The 26,020-nt window shown below is 41.5% G+C and overlaps 2 protein-coding genes and 1 long non-coding RNA gene across 6 annotated transcripts in view; 1 reads left to right on the top strand and 2 right to left on the bottom strand.

Annotated features, from left to right (window-relative positions):
- The window catches only part of adgrv1 (adhesion G protein-coupled receptor V1), a 169,027-nt gene extending 145,436 nt beyond the window's left edge, over positions 1-23,591 (top strand). For all 4 annotated transcript variants that reach the window (XM_085181423.1, XM_085181425.1, XM_085181424.1 and 1 more), the window contains 2 exons: positions 2,652-2,829; positions 6,421-23,591. In XM_085181423.1, the coding sequence (XP_085037549.1) occupies positions 2,652-2,829; positions 6,421-6,539 (297 nt within the window). In that variant the 3' untranslated portion in view covers positions 6,540-23,591. The remainder of the gene's footprint in view (positions 1-2,651; positions 2,830-6,420) is intronic.
- On the bottom strand, positions 1,738-16,902 carry LOC146506976 (uncharacterized). The gene is made up of 2 exons (XR_014877380.1): positions 15,152-16,902; positions 1,738-11,257 (listed from the first exon to the last, which is right to left on the bottom strand). It is a non-coding gene; the product is annotated as an uncharacterized LOC146506976 (long non-coding RNA).
- The window catches only part of arrdc3a (arrestin domain containing 3a), a 7,749-nt gene continuing 4,634 nt past the window's right edge, over positions 22,906-26,020 (bottom strand). The window contains exon 8 of the mRNA XM_085181475.1: positions 22,906-26,020. Coding sequence (XP_085037601.1) covers positions 25,952-26,020 — 69 coding nt within the window. The 3' untranslated portion in view covers positions 22,906-25,951.

Raw genomic sequence — 26,020 nt, 5'->3', positions numbered from 1 at the left:
ATCAACTCGTTTTGTGACCCTTCTGTTAGACTTGCGCATCGCTTGCAAGCACAGAAAACATGCTTTACGCAAACACACTGCTACACTAATTCTGCCAGTCGTACTCTGGAGAATACCCTATAAGGACTGAGCTGGTGTGAGGGAAGGACAGAGGGTGGCGGGTTGGTGTTGTGGGGGGGCTTCTTTTCCCCTGGGAAATCCAGCCTCCCTTTCTCTCTCTCAATCTCTCTCTCCACACGTAGGAATCCAGTAATCTTGTTTTATTCATGAGAGCACACTCTCGCCTCTTAAAGATTTGGTTACAGCCCAAGAAAGAAAGGTGCAGTTAGAGACCCCTGAGAAAAGCAGCACTAGGGGTAGATTCTGGATTTTGTGTGTGTGAGAGAGAAATGGACCGCTTGAAAAGAAATTAGAAAAGTAAAAAAAAGTAGGTAACAAGTATAAGAACACATATTGCAGGTGCTGACTAGCATATTGGCCTCATCTAATCACTACAGCCCTCCAAAGTGGATGTGACAGATTTGAAGTGCCTGGTGGTGCTTAATTCACCTCACCCGTACACTCTGTACTGGTAACAGCAAGCCTGAGAAGCTTGTACAACACATACCCACATTTATGCACGTCCATGGACAGATGAGACATTCATAATGAATTAATACAACGGAAAACACGATAAGATAATGGAATAATCTGGTTCTTGAGGTCAAAATAAAAGAGATATCTTCTGGTTCCTCTCTTTTGCATTTCTTTTGTTCTTTCTAGTAACTTCTGTGATTTGTTGTGTTAATGCACGGACATTCATCTTGAAAAAAACCCTCTATATATACAGACAAGATGCCATTTGTATAGCCGTTAGTATGATTCAGTAAGAAACTCTACACTGACCTCACTTTCACCCCTTGCACCCACTCTGACCCTGTGGGATGACTTTAATTCTTTGGGGTGCTTTGACACCATGCACTCTACATAACCCAAATTCATCACAGTCATGATTACTGTTTGCATATGCGAGTATATGTGTGACCTCAGTTTATCCTGTTTTTTTTTTTTTGTGTTTGTTACGTTAAAGATTCATGTTTTTTTATAGCTCATAAACTTTCATAAACCCATATTTTATTCACAAAACACTATGGAAACCATATCAAACTGAGAAAACTGAGAAAATGTACCATTTTAGGCATAATATTAGCTCAACTTGATTTAGATTGCAGGAATATATCTTCAAAGATGAGATAGGCGCTACAAAAACCTGGAAATGTAAGTGGTACTAAACAGAAACAGCTGGAGGAACAATTTGCAGCTAATAAGGTTAACTGACCACAGGTCTGTGAAATGACTGGGTATAAAAAGAGCATCTTAGAGAGGCAGAGTTTCTCAGAATTAAAGACGGGCAGATGTTCACCAATCTGCAAAAAAAACTTGTTTAACCCTCTCGGGCTCAAATTAAGTTTAAGTTGCTAATGCACAACCAAGTCCTGCAGTGGTACTTCTGAGTAAAAAAAGCTCATAAAATATGTATGTGGGGTAATCAGGTTGTTAGTTTTTAACTGTTGCAAATCTGCAACGCCTGCCTCGAGAGGGTTAAGGTATTGCAGGTGATTGCTGAAAAAGATGTTGATGTCTCATCATCAATCTGGAGGAATTTCTGTCCATGAGAGAAAAGGAAAAATCTATATTGGATTCCTGTGATTTTGAGGGCCTCGGGCAACACTTCATTAAAAAAAAGGTTTTATTCTGTCATGGAAATCCCTGCAATCCCTGCCCTGGGCTCAGGAACAGTTCCACTAATCATTTTCTGTGAACACAGTTCACTGTGCCATTCACAAATGCAGGTTAAAACTCTATCATAAAGAAGAATATGTGAGCATGATCTAGAAATGGTGTCCTCTTGTCTGGGCTAAAACTCATTTAAAATGGACTGAGGCAACATGGAAAACAAATGGTCGGACGAATGGAAATTCTTTTTGGAAAACACGGACACTGCATCCTCCAGACTAAAGAGGAGAGGAACCATCCGGCTTTTTGTCAACACCCACTGGGAACTCTGCTTCTCTGATGGTATTGGGATGCAGCATTGCCTGTGGATTTGGCATTTGTATCTAGAAAGGCACCAACAATGCTGAAAGGTATATTCAGGTTTTAATGCTTCCATCCAGATGTTCACATTAGGCCTATTTCACCAAGACAATGCTAAACTGCATACTGCACGTATTACAACGTGGCTTCATAGTAGAAGAGTCCAGGTGCTGAACTTGCCTGCCTGCAGTCCAAACCTTTCACCAGCTGAAAACATTTAAAGCATCAATAAAAGGAAAACCGTGACAAAATAGATCCAGGACTGTTGAGCAGCAAGAGTGGAACAACACTCCTCTCTCGAAGGTCCAGCTACTGGTCTCGTTAGTTAGATTGTTGTTTAAAAAAAAAGAGGGGATCTCTTTTTTTATGTGTGTGTTCAAAAATCACCCAATTGTGCAGTTTCTCAGTTTAAACATTTGATATGTTTAGTAAGAATAAAATATCCATTTCTGAGAATTTCTAATTATTTCTTTCTGTTTTTATTTGCATTTTCACAGCATCCCAACTTATTGGGACTCTATGTTATATTTGGTGATTTTTGGGCTTGTCTGTTTAAATACACATTTATCTATCAGGTTTCAGCAGACTGGGAGCGAACGTCACTGCGGCCTAGCATTCAGCCCAGCAGTGTGTTTAAGCCCAGTCCTGTGATGGAGACGTACACCACCGAGGGAGGCTTCATCAACACCAACCTAGTCACTGCAGATGAGGATTCACAGGAGTTTGACGACCTCATATTTGCCTTAAAAACAGGTGAGGAGAACTATACTACATACCTTTCAACAGATTACACAGGAAGCAAGTGTCAGAAACGCGATTTGATACTGAATATTCCTTTGGTATTAGCTGTTTTCAGACCTCACCTTAAGCATGCTGGGTTTGTCAGAAACTTTTGCTCCAGCTCAGTGTGTAAAAAAAACACTGTCAACATATTTGTGGAGGGACTTTCTATAAAAACAAAAAATGCATAACTGTGCCAAAGGTGACCACGGTGCAGGGCGTGTTTTTGCTGCGCTAAATATTTTGACATAAAAGGACAAACACAGTATGCTTGAGAAATAAATCCGATTTCACCAGTTGTGTGGTAGGTCTCAGTCAGACTACAGTAAAAACAGGACAACAGCCTCTGTGTGACCAGGATAAAATTAACGGCTGGGGAGTGATTGGATCCAGTTTTTTGATGTCCGGGAGTGCTTGCAGGTAGCTCTAGCAACTGGTTTGCCAGAGGCCAAGCTTGCAGCACCCCCAACCTGCAGTTGCTTACATCTATGTGTTTATAAGTTTATAAATTATAAATTATCATCCGTTTACATTTGGTCCAGTTTGTGGCTGACAGAGTCACACCTGATGCGTAGATTCTGCCTAAGTCCATCCCTGGGCCCGGTACAGCATTGCATTTCTGATGTAGACAGCAGCAGATTTAAGAATGATCACAGTTAAAATTGTTTTGTTTTTGTTTTTGTTTTTTCAAAAACAGATTGACCCAGTTTGACCCAGTTTAGTCTAAAACTGATAGCAGTCTGACTCCACCTTATTGCCATTATATCCCTGTTTTATCACCATCTTGATGCATCAAAGTCAGTTTGGAGACGGCGTCTGACTGCAAGCATACTCAGACCTGGTCCACATCTTTGAAGCAACCATTTCAAAAGCATAGAGATCAGAAGTTCATTGCACACAGTCGCTGTAATTTTGGTTGTGCAACAGTAACCAACCATTTCTTTCCCATTTCTTTCCCCGTAGCCTAAAAGCAGAAAAAGATGTTATCACTTCCTAAAATTTAGATTGAACGATAACAGAGAACGAGAGATGATAAAAATCAGCCTGCGATTAAATGCCACAGTGTGTGCGGTGTGTTTGAGTGTCTGTGTGTATATGTGTGTGCATGTGTTTGTGATTATTATACCCTGTACATACATAAAGCATCTAACAGTGCCTAATGCATCCATTAATCCACCAGTATCACTTCTGCTTTGTCATTCATTTGTTGACCTTAAGTCTCTCAGCTGTCATTTTTCCTCTATTGCCATCCATTTTTAATGAACCGAGGGCCTAGCCTGCTCATCAATACACAACCAGCTCATGTAAACACACGGACACTATTCAAATCATTGAGACTTTGCTTCACAGTGTCCGAATGAGCCGTTTCCACACGTCCTAAATCAAGGTCATCCACTGCAGACAGTCTGAAAGTCGTGCCTGAACATACAAAAGTGTATTTGTATAGTTAATATTGTATTAGATGCTTTTGTAAGTCTTACCTGAGAAATAATTTAGTTTGTGGTACATCATGCAGTCAGCTGCTACTGTTAAATCTCAGTAATATAAAAGACATTACAAAATGGGATGCCAATATGTCAGCAAACTAGGTTAATGTTACCCATTTAACGGGTAAACAACCTGCTGTTTCAGTGTCGTAGCAGTTTCAGCTCATCGTCAGTCATTGTTATTCCCAACCTGTAACGAGGACTCTATTTCAGCAGCAAGAATATCTCTCACAGCTTTGGTGTTACGTCATGGAAAGAATAAGTGGCTGGTCCTCTAAATCGCGATTACTCTGGAAGGGATAAGAAATACATAGTCGAGATAGACCTACCCGATAAGACTCCAAAGTTAATGGGACTGTGGCAGGTCACACTGAATTTCACAGGTAATCTCTTGGGGTTCAGGGAAAGAGAAATAGTTTTCAGAGGAAGTACAGTAATCATTAACAGTTCTTCAACAAGCCAGGCTTTTGGCAGCTTTCATGACATTGCAAGCTACAGTCCTGCAGTTTTATCTGATTTTGTGTTAAAGGTTGTTCTGTCTGGGTCATACAATACCTGACTTTTCAGTCTCGAAAACCACACCAGACTCCACTATACTGAAGAAACCCCTTAAAAGCAAAACTTGTAGCTGTTGAGAGTCAAATTAAAAGCAGACATGTTGATAAATGCATTTATGTGAAAGTTAAAAACTTAGACAGAGAGAGAGGTTCTTATCCTCTTATTGTTTGTGTGGTGACAGGGTGAAGCAGAGCCACTGTGTCTGTGTCACTCTCCATTTCACTTTCTCTGTTTCTCGAAGAGTACCTGCTGTCCTGATTTGTTGTGATGTTTGACTTTGAATAACCTCCGGGTTGGAAGAGACATGCCAGGGAATTTATTGGTCCCCACAGCAAACTCAGCACTTTGAAGTAATCTGTCATATTATTCAGTGTGGTAAGGAGGAAAGTTTGCAAGGTTTAATTAAGTCAAAGTGTTTGGCTCTATCCAGATCTTTGGCATGGCCTCAAGAAAATAAAGGTAAATAAAAGTTCCTGTAGTTGATCTTTGCTGTGTGGAAAAGGAAGCGTAAATCTGAAACTTCTGTTAAAAGATGTTTTCGTGAAACTCGATACTGCGCTGATGTTATCTGTTTACATCTCAACTCTGTCATTAAATTATCATTTTTTTGCTCCACCAGTCACAAAGGACACTCTTTCATTTCATACTTTCCCTGACCTTCTCTTTGCTCGTACCAGCCGTGCTGAACTTATAACCTGGGCTAATCTCAAGCACTCAGTCAGCAGTAAAGATAATTTTCTTATTATAATTACATAATAAGGTACCAGCTGACAGGGGTCAGCAAGTATTGCAGTAATCTGGGTCTTCGCACTTTGTTTGATCGTGAACCTTTAAGCACGTATCGAGGTGCACGCTGTTATCTCGGCACCTTCGCCCGGTGCTGTTTTGTACAACTTAGAGCTGATCATTAACACGGCATAGGATGGCGGTTTGAAGGATCTTATTTTGCAATCATCGCTGGGTGAGTTTCAGTGCAAATCCAGCAACATTGGCGCTCATTATCCAACTCTTCTCAAGTATGTCAAGCTGAAAGCATCCAGAAGTCACCAAAGCACAAAAGAACAAGTCTGATGATGTTTTTTAATTCAGATAAAATCTGTAGCAGCCCAAGCATTTATAAAAGAACAAGTCCAGTTTTGCATTTTTAAAAATCATGTGTTTATCATTAACATATTTTTGATTATTTTTTACCAACAAGCAGTTACATGGTTTACCCATTAACATATAATGAATTATTTTGTTTCTCTACCTGCTTCCAGTCCAAGCCTGTTAGCCTGTTCCCTTCACGTCTCATTACCATGACTGATCAGACTTGATATCCCAGAGTTCATGACATGCAGGGATGATTTCATAATAGAGCAAAATAGATCATTCGCGCTATAAGGACCAATTATAGTGGGTATTAGGTGGTCCAACTTACTACGCGCTATAAGAAGAAAAATGCACGTGAATATACTGCATAAAAAAATACAACGTATCATATTTTTGATAAAAATGCAATGTTTTTGTTTCTTTTTAGGGACCGGCCTTAATGTCAGCGATAACGAGTCCATACCAGGAAGCCACGACGGAGGGAGCGTAACCAACTCCCAGATAGTTGAGCTTCGGCGTATCCCCATCGCCGACACACACCTCTAACCTTCACACCTCACACAGATCCCACGTCCCTCTGTTTTTCATATCACAAATAAAGATTACAAGACAGTATTTTTATATTGTAAAATCCTTTGCACTAAAACAGTTTTTGAATAGATGGTTTTCATATAGATGTTTGATACTGTATGGGATTTTTACTGTACATGTGTTCACAAATACGAATAAATGTTTTACTAAATTTATTTTTTAAACGCTCTTGATTTCTGAATGTATATTTTGTTTTGTTTTGTTTTTCTGTAGAGACCTAGGCAAAGATAGAGAATGTAGATTGTGTAACTTTGTTAATAAATAATGTACCACATGAATTGTGTTTGCATGTTCTGATTTCATTTTTACGTCTCATAACTTAACACTAAGAGACAGCTTGCTACCAGTGAGCGGGTCTTTCACTATGGGGTCCCAGGGGTCACACTCTCACAAGGAAGGATTTGTGTCATTATGTAACTCCCTGCAGGAATTTCACAAACTCATCCCACACCTTCGGGAGATCTGCTTGTATATGCACTGTGTGAAGAATGAGTGTGTGAAAATATGAGGCAGCAAATATCCACAGTACTGTAACGGTTGAGCTATGCAAGCTATTCAGTCACATTTGAATCTAATGTGCGAACTATACTCCCTAAAGAGTCAGTGAGTGTAAATCTACAAAGACATACTCCACATTCAGGCAACTTCTTGGAAACCGTCATCTACCTGACCTTCGCTCTGCCTTTTAATCTTTTTTTTGTCCTTCATCAGCCCAACGTTTAAACCTAGCTCTTGGAAGTTGGCAGCACAAGGGACTGTTACTGTTACTGCAAAATAGGAGTGCACAAGTGTGAGATTCGCAAGAGGAAACAAAGAAGAGACAGGAGACACGCTTGGATTTTGAACAATGTGACAATCATCAATCCACCTTCTTCATTACAACTTCCAGGATGGGTGGAGCTTGATTGTGGCCATGATCCCAGCTGATAAGAGGAGAGCTTCAGCAATAAGAAGTGTGCATCTTTTGACCTTAATGAGCTTCCCAGATAAAGTCCCACCCTTGATGAAATAGTTTACCTTATTCAGGAAGCGACTGTGGTATCTATAAATGATATCTGCTGGAACAGCTTTCCTTGTTGGAGCGAGATGGCATGGCTGGAAACCCTGTGGCATTTTGACCCAGAGGGAAAAGAATTGAACAAATGTTTCCAATAATGATGGGTGGAAAAGTTTTCTCAGACGTTTTCACTTGAAAGACAATATTTTTATTATTGATTGCTTTTTCAGTTTTTTGCTTTTCTTCCCATGGCGTGTGCTTTAGATTGATCCTCTCACATTAGTGAGAGGCTTTACTCGTGGGATTTGAAGGAACACGTTGTAATGAACAAAAAAGTCATTGCTTCATTTAACAAGATGGTACTCTGCAGTTTAATGGCAGCGGCTCTGGGGGATCGCTTTCTCCCGCAGCAGCTGAGTCTGAATAGTGCCGTTAACTTTTAATTGTCATCTACATTTCCATCGGCCTGTTTTATTGTTTCCCCCCCTTCTAAGGGAAGCGTCTAACATGCAACCCATTCATGCATTATTGCTGCCTGGCTTACATTTGACATGACATATTTCCATTATATGTCCTGTAAGCTGCATTGTTTGTCTGTTAGCAACATCAAGAGAGATGCAAAGATTACCACATTTTGTGATACTTGGAGAGGTGGAGTGTGAGCAAAACATGAAAGAGCATGTTAGGGCTATGGAGGCTACAACAAATACTAATTGATGTAACTCCAGTCCCAGTGCACATAGCATATTTTGTAGTATTTTTAAATATATGATTACATGTACATGTGCTGATTTTAGACATAAAACCGTAGCTCAGGCTCGGGCTGATTAAATGTGTTAGTGTGGAGTTGCTTGTTCCTGAGCACAGGATGTCTCAAGACATTTTCAGATTCATAAGGCGCTGATTTGGTGCCCCATAAAAAGTAATAAGTTTGCTGCCAGAAGCCTGCTTCACAGAGTCTGAGATTAGATGAGCAGAGCTTAACTGGGGGGTGGGAAGTAATTAAACAGCCACAGCAGACAGCATGATGTCCCAACCCACCAGCCAGACTGCAGACAAACATGTTTATGTTGGAGTCCTTGGTCTCTTCTCACCCCTGAGCCTCTGGTCTTTAGATAGCAGATAACTAGGCAACAGCTGATTCACAGATCGCTTGCAGTCTGTCTCTATGTATGCCCCAGTGGTGAATTGGGACTTTAGCTCTCAGTGAGTCACCGCATCCTCAAAGGAAGGTCTGTCACAACTGGAGAAAACTGCCTTTCACGGTACCAATCGGTAATTTCCTGCACTGGAAAAAGAAGCCACTGGCAGTAGAAAATTGCAATTCCACACATGGCCACATGAGGCTTGCTCTGAAAGCGAGTCTGTTTGCAAATTCCCATGTTAACATAACATATAGATGCATTAAACATGTTTACAGCATCGCAGAGGGAAAATGGTTTATAAATCTTCAGCAGAACTGTACAGGGGTATGCAACTGTATAACTCACCCAGGGCTTAAAGTTAAAACAGTGTGACCACTTAAAGTGACAAGTGGAAGAAGCAGGCCGCTAATGTGTCACTGAACTGGACCTATTGGCAATGTTTTTGGTGTTGGCACCTATTGGTTCGTACTGTATTTTTAATACAGTTAATGCAGATTCAAATTCAGTTTTATGTATATAGTGCTAAATCACAACAACATTCACTTCAAGGTGCTTTATATTGCAAGGTAAAGACCCTACAATAATGCACAAAATTACAAAGAAGACCCCAACAATCAGACAACGCCCTATAAGCAAACACTTGGCGACAGTGGGAAGGAGAAACTCCCTTTTAACTGGCAGACACCTCTGGCACAACCAGCCTCAGGGAAAGGCACCATTTGATTGGGCTTGATGGGAGGGAGACAGGGCTAAAGACACACTGTGGAAGAAAGCCAGAGTTTAAAAATAATTAATGATTAAATGCAGAGAGGTGTATAAACACATAGAGTAAAAAGGAAAGTTTTAAGCCTAATCTTAAGAGTAGAGAAGGTGTCTGTCTCCTGAATCCAAACTGGGAGCTGGTTCCACTGAAGCGGGACCTGAAATCTGAAGGCTCTGCCTCCCATTCTGCTTTTAAATACTGTAGGAACCACAGGCAACCCGCAGCCTGACAGCAAAGAGCTCTATTGGGCTGATATGGTACTATGAGAGCTTTGAGATAAGATGTTGTCTCATTATTCGAGACTTTGTAAATGAGGAATTGAGGAAGTTTTGGATGATGCTTTGTAATCAACTTTATTAAATGGTAAATTGATAGTTAATTCAACTTTAGTATGAATTACAATGTTTTATATGCTTCTCAATTTCTGATGCAGCATTCAGGTACGATCAGAATTTGGCACACACAACGTGAAAACAAGGATCCCTCCTGCCAACACTGTCGGGGAGATTTTCTTGGCACACTTATCTGTAACCCAGTAATAGTGAAATTCTTGAATTTGTTAGCACTAATCAGCAGGCATACGTGTCTATGTGATGCAGTGTATGGATCCTTTACCTGCTAACCACCCCACCCCATCCTCCAAATATGGTCAATTCTGTGTGTAAAAAAAAAATGATGGTGACTTCATGAAGCTGCGTAAATGCAACTCCACAAACCAGTGAGTGACATCAGAGTGAGTGTGTTCATCCTTTGTCTACAGTCTATATCACAATATCCTTCTGAAGAAAAGACACGGGACAGTTATATAACCAGACAATAGGACATGGCGTGGTGTGTATTTATATGCTCTGAATGACGAGCGTTTGTTATGGCAACGGTCCGTAGTAATCTTTAATTTCAGTGAGAAGGATTTAAGCTTCTGAAACATGATCTTTCAGTTTTTTACCTCTTTTCTTTGTTATTTTCTCTACATGATAAACGTCAATGCCTCCATCACGTGTTTCCTCACTTTTGTGGTCTCTGAACAAGTATGGTGTTCAGGTGAGAATAATCGAGTCTGACATTTTACTGGTACATGCAACACCTGAGATCAGACTTCAATAGGATAATGACCCAGTCCCACCCATACAGTAAAGCCTCACAGTAGATTCTCTGTTGCTTAAATCAGTGCAGCCAGACAATACAGTGTGGGGAGAGTAAAAGGAGAAGTCAGCAGAGGAGTAAAAAACACACAAAGTCGACCTGTGCCACCGGTTTTACCCTTAAAATGACCTGCTGTGTCATTATTTAAGGTTCATGCAGGGAAAACTCATATTCCACAGGGTAATTAAAGTGTCTACTACAACTGTGCAAGTGTCAGATTACATCTAATCGCTGTAAGCATCCCTAAGATATTATGTCTTAGGTGTAATTCGATCAACAGTGATGTCTGTTGGATAATCAATAACTCGCTTAGAGGTAATTTGAAAGTTGTGGAAGTTGATTATAGAGGTGAGGCAGTCAACATGGGATCAACTTAAGAAGCAGATGGGTTAACATAAGTTTTCTCTTCATAATAAGAGCATCTAAATGATTCAACTCAGACCCTTTTTTCAGTTTTCGGCAGAGAAGACGCAGAGCCAACACAACTGCCTACATCGCTAACCTCAAAATCCAGACGAGTTCAACTGCAGATGATTTATACCGTTAGTAATCATGTGTGAATCTGTGTATTACGCACATGGGGCTTGTTCTCCCACCACATTCCCCATGCTCCTGTCAGCCTTCCCTGAAACACACCACAGAAGATAAACAGGGAGAGAACAGAGTCAGCGGAAGTTTCTCATCGACAGAAAGTTGCATTTAAGTTGAGAAGACACACGGTTAGTCACACAAGGCTGAACGTAAACACGTCTCTCGAGGACACACTGATCTTGTAGCACACGTGTTTGCATATGTTTAAACTATCTATCCATCTCAGCACGTGTCCGTGGGAGGAAACGGACAATGAGCTCAATGAGGATAGGAGTCAAACAAGCACTTGCATCAATTCGCATGGATGTGTGCACCCGTGCAGGATGGAAAATAACAACCTTTTCCTTAACGAGATCAGAACATGATTCTCTTTCTGTTCATCAACAAGCCGAAGTCATTTAAACCATCTTGTCATGTACCGTCAATTACATGGCACTCAACACCATGGCGCTGGTGTTTCTGACATCATCAACCGCTCCTGGAGGATATCCGGTGGCCTTATCCATGCCAGCAGTGTCACAGAGATTGAAAACTTTGAGTATGTGTTTATTCTTGGGTGCCTGGATGAAGACTTTGACCTTCTCCAGCCGAGTCTTGAAGTAAATAGACTGCCTTTATATAAGATTTGCAGTACATTATAATAAAAGGATTCAGTGGCAATGTTTTGTGATTAGTTTCGAAGGATTCTTATTAAAAAAAAACTTAGAGTATTGAATCATTTCAAATATTAGCAAGCCATGGAGCACAGCCCACATCAACATCAGAAGATATGGCAACAAAATCACTATCAATCTTTATCTTCTAGACACAACATTAAGCTCTTGGCTGCATGAAGCCTATAATGAAACGTTATGAAGTGCTTTACTCGGTTTGCTGACATAATTGTGATGGATTAATAACTCTAACTGTACCTAAAAGTTGTGTATTTGCTTCACCAAAATTCTGCAGTGAGTATCTTAAAAGCCAACAGGGAGAAGGAATCAGGAGTAAAATCGATGAGCTAACAAGCTAAAAGGCAGACAAGAACTGTATTTGACTGATAATAAATTAGTCTAGTACGTCTGGACGATACCAAGCAGTCTGTTTGTGATTCTTTAAAGTTTTGGCTCCAATTTGGCATGTATGGGAAGCACCCAGGGCAGCAGCTCTGTGGGAACTGGTGTCAGGCAAGTCAAATTGTATATACAGATAAGTACAAGCTTACTGATATATCTCAACCCACAAGAAAACATCTGAAGTAATTTCTTTACAATAGTGAGACAGTATGCTTCCTGTTATATGGCTGGCAGTTTTGTAACAATCCAAACCAAGAAAGAAAAAAAAAGCTGGATGAAACCTTCAAAAATAGAAGAAGCAAAGGTACGATCATTCTTTTTGGAAAATTCTTCAACCATCCTTACTTTGGTGAGCAGCACAATGCAAGTGGTATTTTAAGGGAGTCCGAAAAATAACGGCCAAAAGAAGAGACGTGGCTCGACACCTCCCATCCGCAAACTCCCACAGCAGGCGGATTGAAAGAAGCTGTGCGGCTCAGAGCGGGGGAGACTTCACAGCTTCTGTTTCTGATCACTTCTTATTGTATAGCTATTATTAACAGTGTCCATGGTATCATGTCCATCAAGGGGTTGTAAAGGCAGAGCCTTTATACAGCCACCTGGACTCTCATATCATGTCACTCTGTCTTGTTCTCACTGTGCTGTTTGGCTGCCACGATATCTGGGATCTGGGTGCATAGGCATGTTTTTATCCATGTTGACATCCATATAAAAGTCAGCACATTGACTCTCGTAACTCCTCTCATACTCACAGTACATCAGGGCCACTGTGCTCACATTTTCACAAACCAAGTGCTCATTAAAGTCCTCCATTTGATCCAGACTAGCACAAACCTTCCACATGAGGCTCTCTGATTGGCTGTAGTTTTGGCCTAGAAACGTGATAAGGTTGGCAACTTTTCTCGTTTCAGAAGCAAAGGAGTTAAAAAGTACACATGATGCCAGCAACCTACGTTTTTAATTTCATCCCAGGGCAGTTGAGATGTAATCAGGATAAACGGCCTTTCCACCGAAACAAGCAATTCTAGTTTGCCTAGGGTGGAAGAGCATTTTCTGACCTCAGCAGTGAGCGTGTGAGCGCTCTATAAATATCACATTCTAGATACAATAAGGGGAAATTTGGGCTTCCAGGTTGGCACGCCCGACTGATATTAGACTGTAAGAGGATGGAGCCTGCGTGAAAAGCAGAGAAGAAGCACAGAGAAAGCTGCTGGAATGAAGGGACATCAAGGGAAACTAGTGGTGACCCGAGTGTGAGACAAATGACCTTTAGAAACCAACGGAAGTCACACATCAGAGAGACAGGCACAGTGTAACTCTGTGTGTGTCCAGCCAGACTCAGCTGGTTTGATCCGGCTGTTCTGTATCATGCCATGTTGCTGCTCCAGCCCAGTTACGCTCTGACTGCACACAAGAACAATATTGTTTGTTGTTGCCCGTCAGTGGTGAAATGTCAGATTCACGGCAGCCAGGGCAAGACGCGAGGGTTTATTGAGGAGGAAGCCGACTGACCGAGTTACACAACGGAGTTAGTGTTATAAAAGGGAATGGCATAATCAGAACAGAAGTTAACTTTTTTTATTATTCCCATTCAGCCCGTATGTCCCTCTGTTTCTGTCACTCGCGCTCTTAGTCCAAGATCTGTCCTCTAGCTCAACCAGCACAAACTCTGTCACATGGGTGTTACATATTTGACTGGTACCACGAACATCTTTACCAGGAAGTTTTGCTCCGTGTTAAGACGATCTTTTTATATGCCGCATGCTTTGGGGGTCACCATTTTTGCAGTCACCCACCTGTTGTTTCATGCTGGCGGGCACTGAGAACAACAGAGAGAACTTCATGCAAAGTGTCATTTTGGTAGGATGACAGTTTGTTGTGCAGACAATTAATCATAAATGTGTTTTTCTTCTTTCTATCTTGTTCTTCTTTTTTTGCATGTAAATTGTTCTTATTATATAAACTGTATAAAAACGATAAAATGAGAAAATAACAGGTGCCGGTGCCGCTGGTTAGACTGTTGCCACCGGAACTATTCTGATTCTCATACCGACTCATTCGCTTCCTGTTTGTGTAAACAGTGTTAAGCAGTAAGCTAAATATTGTCATATCGTCATGGTTACAAGATGAAGGTGCTGGTCTCTTAATAATCATTTACTCCCTCAGCAGCTCAGTCCCTTCAGCTTATGTGTGTCTCATTAATCTTTTGCTCAGTCGCTGCAGGCGTTTATATGCAGTCCAAGTTAGTTTCACCCAGTCTGCTTACAGCGGCCATCCATCAAGCAATTTTCTTCCACTTAGGATAACAGTTGCAGCCTACCCCTCCTGTCACAGGGCGAGAGATCCGGTCCACCGTGGACAGGTCAACACTCTATCCCAGATTTAACCCAAAGAGACAGACAACCATTCACACTCACACCTACGGCCAGTTTACACCTAACATGCAAATGTTAGTGAGACCATGGGAGGAGGCCAAAGCGCCCAGAGAAAACTGGGAGAACAATCAAACCCGACACAGAAAGGCCCCGGCCAGCCTGTGGATCCAAGCCCAGAGCCTTCTTTTTGTGAGGTGACAGCGCTAACAACCATCCACTTACACACCTCACTGATTTTCACTGACCGTAGCTGAGAACAGAAGCAACTTTCAAGTCATTCCTATGATAAGACAAGTCAGCAAACGAACAGTGCAAGCGAAGTGAGTGTTTAGTTCACCTGATGCTTAACTCTTGAACTAGTAGACTGTTGCATAACCTTTTCTCATGTTGCACTGGCCCAGTTGCACTCCCACAACATATACAGAAATAGGTTTGTGAAGATTGTGGCTACAGTGTCGGGGCGTTTTAAAAGTTGGACAGCAACACAATACGACTCACCTCATAAATGATCCGTATCAGATATTCTCATCGCTCAGGCGCGGGTACCAGGACGGGCCGAGCAGAGAGGGACCTGATCAGAGGTCAGACTTATGTGCTACACATTCCTGCCTGTCTGCTCAGCTCACAGTCATGATAAACGAAGCTCTCTGCAGCAATGACTACTGCAGCTACGCTCATTCAGTTGCCAAAAACTGACTCAGATGAAATGAGAGAGACCTTTTAGTTTTCCCTGTTTTTTTTTTTTTCTTCACTGGGCAGTTGCTCCAAATGATTAAATGAGTCATGGAACTGGTGCAGACCAGACCAGGCTGCTCTTGTCCTAAAGTGACTCTTGTGTGAGTGTGTGTGTAGTGTGTGTGTGTCTCTCTCTTATAGGAAGAAAAAGGTTAGAGCACAGAGAAGCAATTTTTTTTTCTTTAAGAAATCGAATATCTAACTTCACACTTCTGAGGCAACCCTACAAAACGAAACAAGAAAAAAAGAGTTAGCGAGGCTGACTTATCACACCATCCACAGGGGTTAATTTGTGCCGTGAAAGAACAACAGTGTGTGTGTGTGTGTGTGTGTGTGTGTGTGTGTGTGTGTGTGTGCAACCACATGTTTAAGAAGGAGGCAGCCTGGATAAAAAAAAAAAAAAGTAAGTGCTGTTTGTTCCCTTTATGCTATTGGCTGAGGTCTGTCAGCTGAACCATGGAGCCATAGCCCAGCTCTGGGCCCTCATGCCTTAGCGGTGGTTTCTGGTTCAGAGATTTATCTTTATTTTAACAGGAGCACCCACTGAGATCATGGGATTTTGCGGGGATACAATACGCCGCCTTAATAAATCACAACAAGAAAAGTAGCTTCCATAAGTTTGACAGATCTCAGAAAGTTATAGGAATTAGTTTAGACGCATCCCCCCTCATCTCCTCACAGTTCTGTCTGGAGATTTAGCTTAGCTCTCAGTTGTTTCACATCATCTCAAATGATAATTAGAATGAGAGCCTTACTTGTTGTTTTCTGCCTGCTGCTGCTGCTGAATATCTGAAGGACAGGTATGCAACGCTTTTCTTTCTCTGTAAGGGAGAAAGGGCACTGCATAAATATGTTTGTGCAACAGCAGCGACAGGGAGGGGAAAGTTTAATAATCATGACTTCTTGTAGGTAATTTATCTGTTCTGTGACACCGGTCTGTTCCTTGTTATTATAGAGCCAGCTCAAACCCCATTAACATTTCATTAACTCGCACTTTCTTATGATTGATATCCTTTGTGGCTTTCATCAAATTGTAATTTGGACAGAGCCAAAAGTGTTGCTAGAGGACAATTTGGATGCACTCATTCTTATGATGATGCACGTGTTTTGCTTGCATTTGTGTAAGGCTGTGTGTGTCAGTGTGGCTGTCTGAGCCACCTGGCCATTCCTATCAGTTCTCCTGGATTTAGCTTTACAGACACCAGCTGGGCTGACAGGCAATGTTGTGTACATGTCTGTCCATCTGACCCGAGTTTCAAAATATGGGTTCAGAAAATGCCAACTGTCCAGTCCAGTTCAGACCAGACAGATGGAAACTTCTGGAACACGAGCTGGAGTCCCGGGATACCTGGCAACAAATTTAAGGACAAGAAATTTAAGTCCTGCGATTTTTGATGTTATGCACCATTAATAGCGTCTTGATCCCTGCAAGGTGTCAGTAAGCAGCTCTGTTAAGCCTCAGCAGAGAATACAACAAATAAGCAGCTCCTCTAAAGAACTAGTTTATTCTCTACAACAAGACAGGCGGAGGGATTTATAAAACTGTTGAACTGTTGAAGTATTGGCCAACTCTTTATGATTATGTTATTTTTATGTTTTATAATTGTATTTTTCTGCTAATATGTTGAATATTCCGCCTGAGGGTTGTTAAGAGTGTCTTGTTTTGTTCTAGAAGTACAGCTCCATGATGATCTTTTGAGTGCAGCAGGATGTCTTAAGTGTGTGTATGAGTATAGATTCATAACAACTTTGCACTTCAAGCTTATCAGCATCCTTGGAAACTGGCCCAAGAAACAATAGTCTGTGTTAGAAGTAAACAGATTTTTCAATGCCCAGCTGACATACTTTTATACAATATTAGATCTTTTTCACTAGAGCTCCTCAGTTGATACATTTTGTGTATATCTGCAAGCCACAAACTCACTCGAAAGCCCCTTGCAGACTTATAAACATCTGTAGTTTCCCCTGTGGAGATGTATTGTAAGACTCGCCCTGTTTACAGCATTGATAAGGACTTTTATGGACATCACTGAGCTATCACCTAGTGGGTCCTAAATGGACGGATACACTATATGTTAATGGAAAAAAAAGGCCACAAGATGTTTGGATACTACTGTGTTCCCAATGTTTTGATCCACAAACACATGCTTTATCACCACGTTGGAGAGCACTTGAGTGTGACATTTTATAAAGCACACAGCAACACAACTGACGCCGTGCAGTGTGCAAATATCACAATAAAAGTGTTATAGTATGCAGTAGTGGACAAAAGAGGGTAGAAAGAAAAAGAGAATTGGGGAGGCGACTGCATCATTTAAGCTATTTTTAAATAAAAGGTCATCACCATGGCAAGCACGTTTGCTTTGCAGGCGGAATTTTAAAGGACAGCTTATAATTTGCCTGGAAAGAATGTGAATCCAGTGAAGAGGAGGGCAGCAGAAGTTGGAGATTAGAGGAGGAGGGGCAGGCAGCGCAGGGACAGAAGTGCTGGGATGGACAGACGGGGTGAGGGAGGCAAAGGGTAGGGAAGAGGTGACAGATTGGATGTTTGGAGGCAGAGGGGTGGAATAACATGGAGAAGTGACTGGAAGGCTCGGACAGGCTGCCCACCAGACAGCCCCGCCTTCTCTGTGCCCTGATGTACCTGTTGTTTTTTAGGAGCAAGACACACAGGAGGGTGGGGAGAGGAGAGAGAGAGAGAGATGAAGCTGAGCAGGGACTTTGCACAAGAGCAGAGAAGGGGGATGGGAGCTGTGCTATGAGTCAGCCGTGGCTAAAAAAGGAAACTGAGCAACTTCCACCGGGGGACCAGCTGGGTAAAATAAGACAAGTGGTGAAACAGCACTCCTCAACCTGACCTCTCATCCCCCTTGAAACAGAACATAAGGGGGCCAAGGACTTTTGGAAAGAAGTTGTATTTCAACTTGCATAATTCCTGCTTGATGTGGCATACTATTAGTCACATTTTATATGTTACAGATTTACTGACCAGCACTTCATATCAGACATTAAAAAGGATGCTAGAACAGCTTTATTGAGAAAGATCTTATGCTTCTATGCTTCCTCCCTGACTGAATACAGTTATGAAAGAGATTACAGATATTTCCTTTTTTATTAAGCAGCAAATTAGGGACATGTCATCAATTCACCTAGATATAAACTCTAGTATCATTGCTGTTTTTATGGCAACCTTTTAGTGTCCTTTTACAGGCTGCAGCAGAATTTCACTCGCTCTGTGTTAGGTGACATAACAGAGGGGTTAGAGTGTCACTGGTGAAGTCCCCTTAAGCCTCCAGAATAGAGCAGAGCACCCGGCATTGCTCACCATGGTGATAAAATCTAGTAATGTGACCTGTGTGGTATAGCTCTTCAGTTTATGTTGTGCAGTGCATTTCAAACATAGAAAAGGGATGGTCAAGTCAGGTTCACTTTGTTTTTCTCCTCAGTTTCATGAGAGTGCCCTAAGTCATCGATCTTTCCGACATGGCTATCGTACCATCTCATGTAGTGTTGCCGTGACCATCTGGGCCTCTGCAATCCTTCAAATACTTCAAACACATCTGGTGTTGAGCTAAGACTGGAAACTACGAGAGTGAAAGAAAACAGTGTGGATGCACAAAAAGCTGGAAAAAAGAGGGCGGGGGAGGGGAACTTGTTCAAGTACAATCTGTCCAAAATGAACCCCGGGTCACTCTTTCCCCCTCGTGGCCTGGCTAACACTACTGGCTTTGTTATTCTTCTGCAGTCTGCAATCAAGCTGTTATTTGAGCATCTTGATATAAAAGGATTCACAAGTGCATATATAGATTCATAATCCCTTCTTTAGGTCACATAGACTATCTGTTGGCACAATTAAAATGACAGTAAATCTTTAGCACACTTAACTTGATCTCTACTTTTTGGTGATTTCAGCTCTTGCTGCCACAGAAATCTTTTCAGGAGTCACTCATAATCAGCCTATTTTGATGATTAGTTCTGAGGATGTGCTGGCAAAGAGATGCACAAAGTGTGCAGGATCTTTCCTACTTAATGGCATGGCAAAGTTGTGGTGCTGCACATGAGTTGCAAACATGCCAGGGGACTCGGGTGCAGTGTGTGTGTGTCTGTATGTGTGAAGGATGGTTGGAGGTGGAATGCTGACCATGCTGGGACTTTGGTATGGCAGGGATGGGAGTCTTGGCATAAGAACATAGCCCACTGTAATTCTGGCTATCATGTTCCTGTCCTTACTAAACATGGAGACCCACAGCAGCCCACCCAGCTCCACTGAGAACATTTAAAAGGATTTTCAATTAGCACCATTGTTTTAAATTATGTGTGGTCTGTGTGTCAAGGCCGAGGTGGCACAGACACAGCCAATTTCAGCTCATTTTAAAAAAAAATAATTATGTTTTCTTACTATAAACAGACAGATCAGTGAGGTGAGAACAGACTCTGGAGACCCAAGGCTGAGATTAGTTGAGGAATCTGACATCTGTCTTTCATGGAGCAACAAACTTAGTCAATCGGGCTAAAAACTGACAACTGACATGTACTGTTTAATCGCAGCAGCAGCTGCTGCTGACATACATGCAATTTTTAATATCTATTTACCGATGTCATTCATGCAAGGACTAAAGTCCCCATGAGGTTTAGCCTAATATTCACCAATCTGCCACAAGATTAAACCCGCTGACAGGTGAAGCAGAAAAGTCTGGTCATGCTGTTAAAATGCAAAGTTCTGCTAGCAAAACTCTGTTCCCGGCATTTCTGTAAATGTTACTTTAACATGCTGGCTTCCTACCTAAATGTAGTTACAAGCCAAGCACACATCCACCATGGCAACGGCACTCCCTGAAGACAGCTGCCTTTCCAAACTGCACAGATTCCAGCCCAGTCAAGCTTGTAGACTTGACTGGAATCTGTGGAGTGAAACTCCTGGGAAAACCACAATCCATGGACCATGAGACAAACTGGATCCAAAGGATCCTCTGGCAATGCTGGACTGCCAGACAGATGACCAAGATCCAGTGTATCAGAGATGCTTTCATGGCATTAAAGTGGGTCTGCCCAAAAGTAGGCAGGTTGTTTTAATGTTGGAGCTGTATCAAGCAAAATCTCAGCATAGTAAACGAGGAAATTAAGAGCTTTGTCCTACCGTGTGGCTACTTCGTTTTTGGCTGTCTGGCTTTCTAGCTCTTTCTTTGCTACTTTCTTTGTGCCCAGTAATAAAAACAGGTGGATAACTGGCTGAATTTAGATTAAGATTACAGCTGCTGGCTAATGTTCACTTTCATGCAGGCTGTGTCGTCTAAATTCTATATCCTTCCAGAGTATCTGCATCCCTCTGTCGCTGAAAAATGTACTGTTTTAATCTTCATGTGAGCATGGTTCAGTGACATGGCAACTAGTTTAGCAAATAAGGTTATCCAGTTCCAAATGTGATGTAGAAAGGCCAGAATTTGTGAGTCTATCTGTAGTAAAATGTGTTTGTCTTGAGAGAAAAGGGTACACTTTAATGATAACTACACAGTAGCTCAGTTCTGTCTGTCAGCTGCAGAGGTCAGACCGTATGGCTTAGATTATACATGTCTGTAATATACTAAATCAATGTGTGGATCGTGCTGAAATGCCTCTCTCAGTTTATAAAAACAGTGGTCATAATTTTGAGTTTCTCAGATACATTTACGCCTATTCCCAGATCTGTGCTTTCATTGCATTATCAGACCTGTAGCTATGCTGGCTATCCAATTGTTTCATAAGAATGTGTGAGTTCACGTCACTGCCGCATTCCAGTCCACTCAGCATGTGTGTGTGTGTTTGCATTTCTATTATGTCACAGTGATGATGTGACACTGGCAGGCAGGCTTACAGGGGCCTCAGCCCGATCATCCCCATCCACGCTGAACATGCCTAGTCACACCAGGTTGCCGAGAACCTCTGGATCACACGGGGGCTTCTGGGTAGCGGGATTATCCCGTGAGAGGAAACAGCTGAGGCCTGTGTAGCGTCAGCAATTGCTAATCAACACTCTCACCACACACACATGCATGCACACTGCCACAATCTATGGTTTCCCTTAGTAATCCCCTCCTCCTTTTTTTCTCCCCAGTCTACAGGGGTCACAAACCCACAAAGGCCCGGGCCCACAAAAGTCAAAAGGGGCCAGGGGGGATTGAGAAGAGGAGACAAAGAGAAAACTGAAGTGCTGGGTCAAAGCTGGCCGGGCTGCTGAGTCATCACTGAGGCTGGCTTGAACTAATACTTTGCAAACATTTCCAGTAAAAGTTGATGAGCTGTCTCTTCGAATTTGCCTTGTTAATTTTGGGAAAGAAAATTGAAAGCGGTTCCTTCATTCCTCCGTTTCTACTGAACTCCACAGAGCTTAGAAGTATCAGAAACTGTGAGGTCCAGTTCTGCAACAGCGTCGACGTCCTTCATGTCGGTGAGATCAATTCAATTCAATTCAATTTTATTTATATAGCGCCAAATCACAACAAATGTCGCCTCAAGGCGCTTCATAGATACAGAGAAAAGCCCAACAATCATATGACCCCCTATGAGCAAGCACTTTGGCGACAGTGGGAAGGAAAAACTCCCTTTTAACAGGAAGAAACCTCCGGCAGAACCAGGCTCAGGGAGGGGCGGCCATCTGCTGCGATCATTTGTGCATCTTGTCCCAGCTGGATTTGCGACAAAAACAGTAGGCCCTACAACACATCCTTTCACATCCGGCGGGATCGAATTTGCTGAGCTCACTTGTGCACACATAGTTTGTAATGAAAAATCAATCAGTAAAAAACTGGGCTGACGTAAAATGCAAGTCGATACATTATGGATGAAATTGACTTACTGGTCTGCAAAGAGACTGTTAAACATAATAAAGAGGTCATGTGTAGACAAACCACCAAGAGAGCAGCACTATAAAGTTAGAAAGCTGCAAGTTGTACAAGTTAAACATTTATCTGAGTTTAAACAACTAGGCCGGGTTAATGTTGGCAAACTTTAACACTGATGTCTTATTTCAGGACAGATTGGGCTAAAAAAAATACTGCAGTATTTAAAAAAAAAATTACAGGGAATTTGAAGTTGTATCAACACAAATGTTTTTGGTTTTAACACAAAATGTGTGCATCGACCAGTATCTTAGTACTTGTGATCCAACTAAGACCCATTCAGTGTCCTTCTTAGTACCTTGCATCTTTTGCCAGCAAGGATCAGTGCTACCTTCAAACCACCTCTAGGGGCAGTGTTGTACTACTTTTCAAGAGATGATTGGCTGCCTTTGTGCTTGTAATTCTCTTGTGACCCATTTGTATAGATTTTTTTTTAAAGTAAAGCACTGGATAATGATTAGTCATTTAAACAACATTTGCTTTTGTATTTAGAGGATGCTTTGTTGTGATCAGTTGTATATGATCAGCGGTCAGTGAAACGCAGCAAAGGTGAACAAGTGTGCAATTGACCTACACTGTACAGTGTAGGTCAATTGACCTACGTGTACAGCTTTGGAGGGAAAACACACACAGGAACCACAGTTGTGTAATTTAGAACAAATGTTTATTCAAATCAAGAGGAAGAACTAGACGAAAGGTTAAAGCATTCAGAACATAGTATATTCATAGAATATCAATACATCATCGTGTTGGAAAAAAAATGAAAATGAAGAAAATTCTTTGAGTAATATTGCACTTTGTTTCTAAAATGTTTCAGATCCCATCTCCTACATCCCATCTCTCTGAACATTTCAGTTCCTGCCTTCTTCAGGTCAGGAATTTAGCTTAGTTTTGACACTGGACTACTCTGAGGCCCAAGCAAATGGACTATGGAATTGACCCACCTGAAACAAATATGTAAGCTTATTCATTACCGCGTAGCTTGATTCAGTTTCCCTAAGATAAAACCCCCAACAAAGAATCGCAAAACAAGTACATTAGTTACCACAAAAAGAAAGTGTTTTGTCCCAGGTTACATAAATGTTTCTTGAAGGGAGAAGGGTGCTGATCAACAGCTGCCACTCCCTGGCCTGAAGGGGATCAGACAGGTCAGGGAGACCACCCCAAAAGGTTGTTTGTTAAAATTATAAAAACCAACCTATCAATGCCCAGAAATACATGGAAAAAGATAATAGTCAACCCTCATCAGCTTCAGAAAAAAAAAAAAAAATGACACAATGAGGCCTGTCCAAGATGTCTTTTTTTTTTTGTTTCTTCGTTTAAAACAACCCTTGCTTTAAATGTCTTTTTTCTCTCTTCCCTTTTTGTCCATTTTCAAAAAAAAAAAACAAAAAAAAAACAACAAAAAAAAAAACACGGAAAGGTCTTAAAACATACAAGTGTTAAACAAAGAGAAACGAGAACAAGAGTTGCAGAGACATTGAAAAATGAAGCATCATGATCAAGTCCTTTCTGTGTCAAGGCCACTAAGATAAGATCACTTTAATAATCTGCAGTTCGCTGAGCACTGTCAGAAGCTGTACGGTTAGTTGCCAGCAGGATCTTGATAAGAGCATGCACACACCGAGCACACACACAAAGTTGCCTTAGCTACGTTTTGAAATGTAAACTTAGGGAAAGAAAAAAAAAAAGAGTTACTAATCTTAAAAAGACTGAATAATGCATTTGCGTCCTACACAACACCACTTTACTTAAAAATCCTCTAACACATGGTTAATACCAAGTAGTTATTAAATCCAGACCTTCACCACTGAATGCTACATTTTTTTCTTATTTTGTGTTTTTTTTCCTTTCTTTTTTAAAGTGCTGCTTGTCATCTTTTCCTGAATATGCTGAACCTCTGTTACAGCTGGTCTTTTATCATGAATGAGTTAGGAAACCAATGTATTACTCATTTCAATTTACTACTACTACTGCTATGACTACTACTACTTGCTCTGACCAGCATGAACAGAAGTTTAGCAACATTCCCAGCATTTCATTTGTGCTGACTTTACTTTCTTATTTCAAAAAATATTTTTCCATCTTTTCTTCTTTTTTTGGAATTAGCATCCTGGCTTCACTGGTCTGGTAAAGTCTGTAATGGATGAAGTGGGAAAGTGCAGCAGGACATAAAGGGAATGTGATTCGTCTCAAAAAGAAAAAGCTGCCTCGCTCCTCTGCAGGTCTGCCTCTCGTTTTGGTAGTGAACAAAAAACTTCATTATTTTTTCTAAGCAGTGCAATTAAAACAAAAACCTCAAAACGTTATCTTCTCTCTCTCTTTTTCCCCCTTTTAACAAGTGAGAAGACCACCTGAGACAGTGCTATTCGGGCAGTTATGCAAGCCTGGCTTGCCCTGAGATTAGGAGTAGAGGGGCTGCAAACAATTAGGGTGAGTCCCTCAATAGGGCACCACTTTATGTCTCACACACACACACACACACACACACACACACACAAACAAATTATACACACACCCACGCAAGCAAGCGCTTTTCCCGTCAGCTTCAAATTGAGTGGCTAAAGTCTGCAACCCTGCTAGTCCAAATCCAGAGCCACCACGAAGCTAAAATTGTTGCAAGCTTTTCTGTGACTGGAGCGAATACAAGAACAGAATAACAAGAAAAGCTCAACTCAAGAGAAGGGAAACCACAGATTCAAGCTTAGGAGGCAATGTAGTTAAAAAAAAAAGAGAGAAAAGAAGAAAACTTCCACATAAAGATTAAGTCTGTTGTACAAGTACTGTCTGGTTGTTGTTAGTCACAAGAAAATTAAAATTCTTAAACAACTTAAACAATTTCAGTGCATTGTTCTTGTACTTTTCAGTCTTTGTTTTGCTTTTTCTTTTTTAAAACAAATCCTACTCTCAGCGATGCTCAGAGTGATGCAGATTTCAGTCTTATAGTCTCATAGTCTGGTGCGTTGCAAGGCTGAAACTAAACTATTAGTGATTATTTTTTAAACTCTCATTAAACAGAGCCACACAACTCAAGTAAAGAACAAGATGTGCAAAACAAATCCATAAATGAGGCAGAAGGACCTAGTATTTGCTTTTTTTTTGATGACTGATGCTGCTGCTGAAAGCTTACTTTCAGGACTACGGTGGTCACACCTTTTTCTCTTCATCCCATTTCCTTAAGGTGAGTTCTGCTGATGAACGGACATGACAAGTTCTGTCCTTTGTGAGAGGAGCTAAGTCCTTATGTGCCACAGGTACAGAAGAGTCAGGGGTGAAGAGGAGCTTGGCAGGCTGAGCCGTGGCGGTTCTTCCTCGTCATCGCCGTTGTCAATACCATCACCAGGGCTCGCGCTACTAGAGGGTTTTTTTTTACCCCGCCCTCTTCGCATACAGAATGGATACATGTTCATCTGTACATATGTCACCCTCAGCAAGCTGACACAGGAAAGGAAAGACACCCGGAACTGGTGACTCCCATTTCTCTTGCTGAGGGAAGGCAGGAACAGATTCGTCCAACCCGACTCACTCGTTTTTGTTTGGTTTTTTTTGGTTGGATATTCTTGTTTTTCTTCTTATTGTCAACAGCATTTTGTAAATGCTGTCAGCTGAGAAAATAATCAAAGCTGAGCCTTACAGCTAGGCTTCTTTGAGTTTCCCCAAACATCTCAGGGGAATTGCTGGGATATCCTCAGCGTGATGGGCAAGCATCAAGTCTGCGCTCCTCTGTACGGCTGGCATGATCTGGGTTAGGATCAAT

The sequence above is a fragment of the Neolamprologus multifasciatus genome, chromosome 12 (assembly GCF_963576455.1).
Source record: "Neolamprologus multifasciatus chromosome 12, fNeoMul1.2, whole genome shotgun sequence".
Lineage (NCBI taxonomy): Eukaryota > Metazoa > Chordata > Actinopteri > Cichliformes > Cichlidae > Neolamprologus > Neolamprologus multifasciatus.
This window is presented reverse-complemented; position numbering and strand designations above follow the sequence as displayed.